This window comes from Centruroides sculpturatus, unplaced genomic scaffold (genome assembly GCF_000671375.1).
Source record: "Centruroides sculpturatus isolate CEXI.00-Female unplaced genomic scaffold, Cexi_2.0 scaffold1671, whole genome shotgun sequence".
NCBI lineage: Eukaryota > Metazoa > Arthropoda > Arachnida > Scorpiones > Buthidae > Centruroides > Centruroides sculpturatus.
Window position 1 is genome coordinate 50,912 of NW_019385878.1, and position 10,347 is coordinate 61,258.

At 30.5% G+C, this 10,347-nt stretch overlaps 1 protein-coding gene across 1 annotated transcript in view; it reads left to right on the forward strand.

The window, feature by feature from the left end:
* The window catches only part of LOC111642698 (cytoplasmic polyadenylation element-binding protein 2), a gene marked incomplete at its 5' end in the record, with an annotated part of 56,821 nt that overhangs the window by 27,302 nt on the left and 19,172 nt on the right, over window positions 1-10,347 (forward strand). The window contains one exon of the mRNA XM_023389076.1: window positions 2,729-2,910. Within this exon, the coding sequence (XP_023244844.1) occupies window positions 2,729-2,910 (182 nt within the window). The remainder of the gene's footprint in view (window positions 1-2,728; window positions 2,911-10,347) is intronic.

Consider the following 10,347-nt stretch of genomic DNA (forward strand, 5'->3'; position numbering starts at 1 on the left):
TTGCAGCTGTCAATGCCAAAAAAGTGTTGTCATAGACTTCGGAAAGCTAAATGCTTGTAATGAAAGTCACAGGTGAAAGCCTGGGACTGTTCGGGCTATCAAGCTGTCTCAAATCTGTGAAATCATAACTGTGACATATACCGACGTCCTATGTGTCTCTTTTCTCCATTATCACCAGGCTATGAGTCACGTAATTATAAAATGGAAAAGCTACGAATCAAAAGTATTGTGAGTGCATGTTATGATGTATGCATAGGCATACGTGGACTAGAGTGATAAAGGAAAGAGAAAGGGAAGAGCAAAGACGAACGCTTAAAAAGTAGGATAGGCAGGGTCAGACCCTCAGATGTGCGACGATTCTCGAATGAATAGGTGTGTACGTGTGCTGATCTTTGTAATTATAAATTGTCAATACATGTGGTTAATATTATTTTCTTTTTTATTTTGTGCATGTTATAAATTATAAATAAATATAAACAAACAACACTAACCCAATAACATTAAATCTAAATACCAAAATGATTAATTTACTGTGTTTTTGTTATTTCTTATTCCTGTTTTTAGGTATTCAGTATTTGGCCAAATAGTGATTAAATATTCGGTATTCGGCCGAATACCGAATAGTAACCGAATATTCGTTATATCACTAGTTTTTAGTTGTTTCATTAATTTAGATGATGTTTTGTAATTGTGTCAGCCTGCCTAGCTGCTGTCTAATATTGTTTATTTGTGTTTCTATTCTTTGCCAGGCAGGCTTCTGAAGGGTTTTTGGTCTCTATGCTTCTGTCTATGAATGCAGTTTTAGTCCATGGTAGGTTACTACTGTGATTGCACCTGCATAGACTAGTGTGTGAATGTCTGAGTGTAGAAATAAAATGAGTACAATCTGGTAATACACTGGTGTGCAAAACTTAAGCAACAATTGTTTTTTGCTGTAACTCTGCAAGAAATTACCTGGGAGACATGAAATTCAGAATACAGAGACAGTATTTTGTATTTAAAGGATGAAGAAAGCATACTAGTTCAAAAATGAATAGAATGCATACAGTATCTATATATATAACCCATTCATTTCGTGTCCGTCCCGTAACCGTTTCATAACGGATACTAGAGGCGCCCCTATCGTGTATCATATTTCAAACACCAAATTAAATTAACAATTTTAATTATTATTTAAATTAACAATATAAATTATTATTATTCATTTGGCCAATAAATTATTATTTGGTCAATATAACAATATAAATAATTCAGTATATTTGTAATAGGAATTTATTATTTCAGGGGCTTATATCTCGCGAAGGGTCGCGAATAGTGGTATGGTTCCTTTGACTTTACTGTTCGCACAGGGGGCTACAGTTTGGGGGGATCGCCACCTCTTCATTCGGAGGGTAAATCTTACCATTTGGACTTTTACAGAGCTGTAGAGCATATTGATAGGTACAAAAAAAGTCAAAGGAACCGTGCCTCATGGAAATTTGTAAAGAACGCCCACTAGGGGGCGTCCCTGGCTACTAGTAGAATTAAAACCCCTTCTTCTCATTGTAATCTAGCACTGTGCACACTTACTGCATACATTCTACATGCCCTCACGTCACCTGTGATATCTTCTTCCTGAATACTAATCACCTTTCTACTGAGTTGGATGTTTATTGTACTGATCACAACAAGCCCTTTACTACAATTTCAAGGCTGTCTGCTTAAAAATTACATTGTTGCTTAAGTTTTGCATACCAGTGTATGTAAGTGTTCACATAGTGTAGAGTTTTTCTCTACTAGTTTAGAAGTGTTGATTTTTGGAATGCGTGGCAATGTGCATGATCAGTGTCTGTAAAATGAGTGCTTCCTGGAAAAGAAAAGAGAGAGAATGAATTAAACCTGAATCTATTTCAGGCAGTGAAAAAGTGTTGATATTGTCAGCATCAGTGAAAATAGTGGTGATAGGAAAAACATTGTCAATAGAAGCATCTTGATGAGCCTGAAAAATTATGTAATCATTGTTGATGTTGGGAGTATTTTTTTGTTGGTGTAATTGTTATGCAATTTGTTGTTTGATATGTTCTAGTGTTGTTTGTGATATAAGGTTGTTATGTATAATTGTTCTTGTTTGATTAACAATTCTTTGTACAGTGAGATGAGGATATTGTGAGAACAAGTGATGTAAATGTTATCTGTTTGCTGTCATGTCTGTTTTGAGTTTTGTGATGGTTTAGTAAGTACAGATGATAAACTCATTCATTTCTGATGTTCATTTCATCCATTGGCATGTTTTATCTGCCTTAGTGGTCTGTGGCTGGACTGCCTCAGAAACTTCAAGGTTCAACCAGTTTTTCATAGTTAGTATGGGCATTTCATTAGCCATACTTGGACCAGTGCTGCTTTCACCACTGGTCCAAGTATTTTTCAAACATGAATCTCTGCCAAAGTCACTAGCACAGACCTTGTTAGCCCAGGTGATGCCCAACCAGTATTAATTTGGATTGTGTTACCACCATGGTTAGAACTCCACAGATGTGAGTTCAGTCACTCTTGGCTTCATTTCTACCCACAGATCTCATTGTCATGGGTGACCCTAACAGGAGCAAATGCTCTAGCTGGCATAGCTCTGTGGTTCATCAGAATTACTGAGCTATCTCACCACAGCATGGTGGTGACTGATGAGAGAGTTATTATTGTTATTATCATTATTATTATTAATTTATTTACTATTGTCATTTCTTTCATTTAGTGGAATTGGCCATGATTATGGATAGATTATATGGTGGTGTGTGTTATGCAGGCATTGATACTGATCCAGAATTAAAATATCCAAAAGGTGCAGGACGTGTCGCATTTTCAAATCAACAAAGTTATATTGCTGCTATTAGTGCAAGATTTGTACAGTTACAACATGGTGATATTGAAAAAAGGGTATGAAATTTTATATTCAATTTTTAAAAACATTTTTTTTTCTTTTTATAAATATTCATTTCATTGTTATTTTTGAAACTTTTTTTTTTTTATGAAACTTGAAATCAAACATTATCGTCATTATCATTTTACCCTTACAATAAACTAAAAGAAAAAAAAAATTAATTCACACAATACAAAATTTCCAATATAACTAACTATCAATACATCTAAGTGATAAATGATACATAGACAAGCTTATAGGAAGGAATCAACTGGATTTTCAACTGTTGCAGATATATTAAATTTTTATTTTTATTTTCTTTCTGTGTTTGTAATATGTCAGTCTTGAAATTTAATTGCTAAATCTTTAAGGTAGTAATAATAATAAACACAACTATTTTTAAAAACTTTTTTTTTTATTTTTTAAAATTATTTTTATTATTTGAATTATTAATAAATAATATGTCATGTTTAAGACATTACTGAAAGATGTATTAAAATAATAAATAAATAGCATCTAATATGTAATTTTTATTGTATAAAATATTTATTTTCTCTAAAGAAATCAGATATAAAATATATTTGCATTTAGAGAGTCAAAAATAAATACTTAGAACATTCTGCATAACTTCAATTGGTAAGCTGAATGATATAATTATTTAAATTATTGAAATATAGCCTCTTAATTCAACTGATATTTATAAGTTAATTATATCCTAGGAACAATTAATTTTTTTAATCATTTCGTAAATTCATGTAATTTTTAAGTGTTGAAATGATAAAGTGTTACAATTAATTATCTGATTTAGTCTAGAATATTCAGAAGAAGATATTAAATTCATTAATTAAAATAAATTTAATTCAAAGGAATTATGAGAGTCTATCATTGACTAAACAAAAAAAATTAACTAAATCTATACATAATTCGAAGTTTAGACTATTTACAAAAAGTCAAAATAACTTTTGAGTCTATCTTTTATCCTTTTCACACTACCACAGAAGTAACAGTCTTAAAAAATTTTTGTCTTGAAGAACTCTTCTTAAAAACACAGGTAAAAATTGGTAAAAAACGAATTGTAAAAGTGTCAGATACCTACAAGAAAAGGCTGACACTTGATCTTTTTTAACCTTGTGAAGTTTTTTACCAATTTTTACCTGTGTTTTTAAGAAGAGTTCTTCAAGACAAAAATTTTTTAAGACTGTTACTTCTGTGGTAGTGTGAAAAGGATAAAAGATAGACTCAAAAGTTATTTTGACTTTTTGTAAATAGTCTAAACTTCGAATTATGAAGAAATACATCCTGAGTTATTACAAAAATTGTAAATCTATACAGCTTTTTATTAATTCTTCTTTCATATTCTGTTAGGCTCATGGCCATCCCATGTTGTTATGGAAAAATACATTGTCTAAATAGAGAAGTTGCCAATAATACTATTAACTTTTACAGAAATTGTATTAACTTTTCATTTTATTCTATGCTTAATTTAACAGCAATTATATAAATTACTGTATAACTTGTGTGTTTGTAATTCTACCATAATATCTTAACTTTCTATACATTTTTCATAACATATTCAATGTGAAAGCTTCTGATATGAAACTGAAGTAGCTTCAAAAACATTTAACAACAACATTTGGAATTTTTAAAGAAAAAAATTTTTTTGATGCTAGTTGAGAAGCAAATTCATATCTTTGCTGAATGATGATTTCTATAACTATTTAGAAACAGACAGGGCTGTGGAGTCACGTAAAAATCTACTGACTCTGACTCTTCCTTACCATCCGATTCCGACTCCGACCAGGGGCAGGCATGTTACTGAAAGAGACCCAGAAATTCTGATGTCATCACGTGACCTCAGAATATATAGAGTCAATAAATAGAGTTTTAATAATAATAAAGATAAAACATAGAAACTTTTTATTCCAAAGCTATAAGACTCCTGTAAATAATATATAAATATGTATTTGATAATTTTTACTTTTTTGGCTGTTATATATAACAGATGGAAAGTGTAGCGCTTGGTGAAAAAATGACCCCTCCCAAATTTTTACATTTTTGGACTTGGGACACCTTGAAATTTCGAGATATACAAAAGATTTGTGGTTTTTTTCTATATGTGTGGATTTTAGACTGTGTATGTGGGGCATGATTTTGTTCACCCTGTTTGAAGCCTAATAATTTCTGTGGTCAGAGTGGTCAGAATCAGAGTCAGATGTTTAACACAGGAGTTAGTTATTAAGCGTCAAAGTGGTTGAACTAAATCATGTCCCCATATACATTCTAACATCTTAGGCGAGAACATCTTACCGGGTTTTACTGCGCTATTATAAAATGACAAAAAAGCTTACTTTGAGAGTAGAGACGAGTTTTATTTTATTATTATTATTTTTTTAAATTTTGAATGCTAATAACGAATAAAATATTCATTAAGAGATATGACACATGACCACTTTTATGTCTTTACCCTGTTGTTTTTTAATTAAGAACCAAAATTTAATAGTATTAATGCCACTTTATACGCAAGCTACAGTGCCCATTCTGAGATATTGTTTAATATCTCAGAACAGAAAATAAAGAAATTAAACAAATTAGATGCCAACACACACACTCACACGAATTTTCCTCTTTTATTGACTTTTTTGAGGGTTTAGGGAGGTCTCTAAATGTGTAGATTTGCAAAAGAAACTTGGAGGGTCAAATATGACACGATTCCAATACTTTTCTGTTTTATATACATTACAAGTTGGGAAGTAAAAAGGAATTCGAGTCAGCAGATTTTTTGACGACTCCGACTCCAGCTAAAACACCAAAACTCCACAACTCCGACTCCACAGCCTTGGAAACAGACAACTATATCTTAAGAAAGTTAAATTTTTTATCATATAGTTAGTAATTTTTTATAAATTACTGACTCCATTTTATTCTATTCTTAATTTAACATCAAATTTTATAATAAATGACAAATGAAAATAATATCTGTCAATCTTATTATATGATTATAAAAATTTGGCCATTTTCAATATCCTTATTTTTCAGAAAGCTACAGTATTTCACAATTTGTTGATTTATATCCTAAATTTCCTATAAGAATAATATAGTTTTTAAATCATGTTTGAAAATTTTATACCTCAACCATTATACTAATTCATTAATTTTTATAAAATATGGATGCACAAGGCTTCCCTAAGCACAGGGCCCAGGGCAAATGACCTGTATGTCCAGTATTAAGGACAGTACTCTTGTCCAATGCATAAAATTTAAATTACTCATTATTCAAAAACTCTAAGAGGCTAAAGACAGCATAAATTTAAGTGTATTTATATTTTATTAAATAAAAAAGAAATTTGTTTTACAAAAATTCTTTCAATTTCCCAAACTATAATCTACATGTGACAAGATGGGTTTTCTAGTTCTAATTTATGCTGTATGAACATATTGGAGTATTTGGAACACCCCCACTTTTAGCAGGTTGCTTGGAAATTTTGCTTTCTCTACATTGAGTACTCATGGTTTGGTTGTTTGATTTTAAGAAATTGGAAATTGGTCACCTAGTAATATTTAAGAATGAATTCTAGTTCAACTCAAAAAACAAAAGTTGGGAAAATTGTTGTTAGAAATAGGTTCAGAAACATAACATTAAATATAAACTTTCCATATTCAAAGGACTCCAGTGTTCCTTAAAAAAGTGAAATCTTTTAAATACTACCGCACCAGCATACAACTGAGGGATCAGCTTGTCATATGTTAGTGATTACATTAAATTGGAAAATCTCAAAAATTGCCATTCAGGAATTGGTTAACTTTAGTTTTGAACATCTTATATATATTATTTTGCAATATATATTTACATAGTATTATGAAATAACATCAAAATTAATTTTGCTGTATAAAATCATACATTTGAACAAAACATATACAGTATATTTGACTCAGATGGGAATTGAATCCATGAAAAATACATGTTTTTTACTCCACAGTTAATTGATAGATTAGTCTCAGTTATCTTGGAGGTTATATATGATTAAAAAAAATTAACTTTCTCAAGAGATACTTTCTCCTTATGCCTTAGTAATGGTGACACCCTTATCTGGTTTAAATGCCTTCCATTTAACCAGTAGCATTGACAAAATCCTTGGGATACGAGAGTGAAAGAAGGTGCATGGAGGACTCTGGGGAAAAATGGAGATGGATGGTAAAAGATCCAAAGTGCTGCAGACTGTGTACTTAGCATGAAGTGGTAAAACTTAGTGGATGCTAGGATTGAGAAGTGATCACAGAGAACTGTTGGAAATTATAAAACTTGAAAATTAATGTATGATTTGACTATTTTATGATTTTAAGAACTGTTACAAACAGACTCTCCCTGTCACTGAGTTGAGTGTAATATTGTTAATCAGGATAACATTACCGTGTCATGTTATGCATGATTATCATATTCATAAAAGGAGGGATTCATTGGTTATTGTTTGTTACATGTGTATCCCATTTTTCATATTAATTGCTATGTTAAAGTTATTGGATTGAACAGAGACAAAGATAAGGGTTAATCCTTATCTTTGTCTCTGTTTTATTGAGCCCTGAGAACAATGGATTAACCCACACACGACTGGTGTATTATACCTATCACTCATTTCTACCTGCTTCTACTCTTAGCTGTTGTTTTTTTCTGCCTATATACTATATATTTATTTATTTATAACAAATTTGTTCTTTCTTCCCCACAATATAGTTGTCTGTTTCTAAATAGTTATAGAAATCAGCATTCAGCAAAGATATGAATTTTTTCTCAACTAGCATCAAAAATTTTTGTTTACCTTTAAGGAATTCAAATATTATTGTTAAATGTTTTTGAGCTATTTCAGTTTCATATCAGAAGCTTTTACATTGAATAAGTTATAAAAAATGTATAGGAAGATAAGATATGCTAGAATTACAAACACCTCAAAACTTTTATATTGCAATTTTTGTAAAATTTGGTTTGAAAAAATGTTTGTACTTTTGTCTGGCTTATCTAAAAATTGATATTATCTTGTTATTCCACCACTACAGTTACAACTGGTATAATGTCTTTAATGAGACTTGTATCAGTAATGATTGAGATTATAAGAGAAGTGATGAAGTTGGCCTGTTGTAATGACAAATTGAAGCTTTCCTTTTAAAGCACTTAAATTCAGAACTTGTAATTACCAAATTTTATATTATACTGAAATATAATATAAATAAAAATATATCATTGAAATTTTAATAACTCAAATTTATTTACAATAAATGTTTTCAGCTAAGTTTAAAAACCTTCCTTAGGTTTTTCTTAATCAAACATCAACATTTGTAAAAGAACAAGAAAGGAATAATACAGTCATTCACTTAAGAGACACTAAATAAGGGATCAGTTTGCTTAAGAGCAATTTTTCCATGTTCCCAATTTTCTCTCATATTTTACATTAGAGAAACTCCTGTTACAGCAGCAGTCTATATAAAGGAGCACTATTCTTAGGAAGATTTATAAAGATCTATCTTTAATCTTATGGTATATGGACACATGACAGTACAGCTCTACATTATTGTATTTGTGGAGAGTTGGTTGAAACCTTCCATTGGTCAGTTTTCTGATAATGGAAAGTCAAAAGATTTCTTATAGAATCATAATAAGCAAGTTTTATTGGACATATATGAGAAGTAGCTATATATTAATAATTAATAATTATTAATAGGATATCATAAAATATATATGAATAAACAGTACACATCATATATACATACAGCGGTGGATCTACATAGGGACTATTAGGGCTTAAGCCCTGGGCCCCCAAGTGTAAAGGGCCAACAAAAATTGAATTATTATCATATTTTTAATACTTTTTCTGATAAAGTTTGTCATTCAACACCATTTCATAAATAAATATATTTCTACTCTGATTTTGATGTTATTACAAATGAATTTTAAACCTCAATTTAAAGATTCTTAATCTAACAAAAAATGGTGCCTCATTTGACTTCAATATTCCCTAAGCCTCAAAAAACCTAGATCTGCTTCTGTGTACAGTACATACTTATTTCAAGATGATAAAGTAAGAAGTGATGAACAACAAGCAATTATTTCTTGTGATATCATCATTATGCTGGGCTGCAATTTTTAATATATGCTCTCCACCTCAAATTAGTAGTGGCTTGCCCCTGTACATCATACTTTTCCTTAAACAATAAAGTTGTACTAGTCATCTAACACCTTTCAGGGGAAAATTTTTGAATTGAAATAACATGACTTCCAGTTTGCATCAGAAGTTTATATATAGTTAATTGGAGGCCTCCTGTCCCTAAGGTTGCCATATCTGGTCTTGTCTTCCATCTATCTAACTCCATTCTCAAGATTAAAGAAAGGCAGACTGATGGACAGATGACAGTGGGTATTTACAGGTCTACAATTTTTTCAGATTGTAGCCCAACAAGCTTTTGAAGTTATATCACCTTACTGATGGGTACTGTAATTATTTTTGTTTTTATAGTTTATGTCTCATTAAAGAACATTCAGAAATTTTGGAGCAAGGATATTCACATCTTTTCAGCTAGGCCTCTTCCAGTATTTCTGGAAAGAAGTGGCTGGTAAATATACTGTATACACTAATTTTTCAATAGAACAATAAAATTGATGATATAAGAATATGTTAGTACAATAAAATTATGTGATAATGAATTTTTACATTCCCAAGAGTATTATATGTTACATAGAACTTCTAAAACATGTAAAAGTAAAAAGAATTGGATACCATTAAAAACTCCCTGGTTAATCTTGTTATTTTGGATAAGGGAACATAATGCTGTGATCCTGAAGGTGTTCTCTGAAGTGAACTTGATTGTATTTTTAAATCATAGAACATACAATCTATATATATAAAAATGAATGTATGTCTGTTGTCTGTATGTCTGCATGTTCTTCATGCATTACCACACTGTTTATCTGATTGCCATGAAACTTTGGGAAGTTTTTTAATACACTCCCGCGAAGGGTTCTGGCATAGTACATTTATCCTATGATTGATGGCACAAGTGTATATGAGCATTTCATCGTGAGTTTGATCAATTTCAAATTGTGAAGACCATTTCCTCCCTCCAAAAAAATATCTCTATATATGCATTTGTGAACTGTTATTTACGATATTTGTAATAATTTTTGTTTAATCACTTTATTTCAACTATTTTTTGCTAATTATGTATTTGCTCAAACTTTGTTAAAACCTTAACTGTATACCAAATAACAACCTAAGTTGTAGGAGGAAATTCACCTGTTTTACCGATCTAGGGATCCCCTTTTCCAAATTTTAATATTATCTAATAATTTAAAAAGACAAATTACAATAAAACGGTTTATTATCCAGCTATCAGAAATTTCACAACATGCTAAGGAAGAGAGGAAGGAGCAATTAAATAATTAAAATTATAAAGGATTAAAAAATATA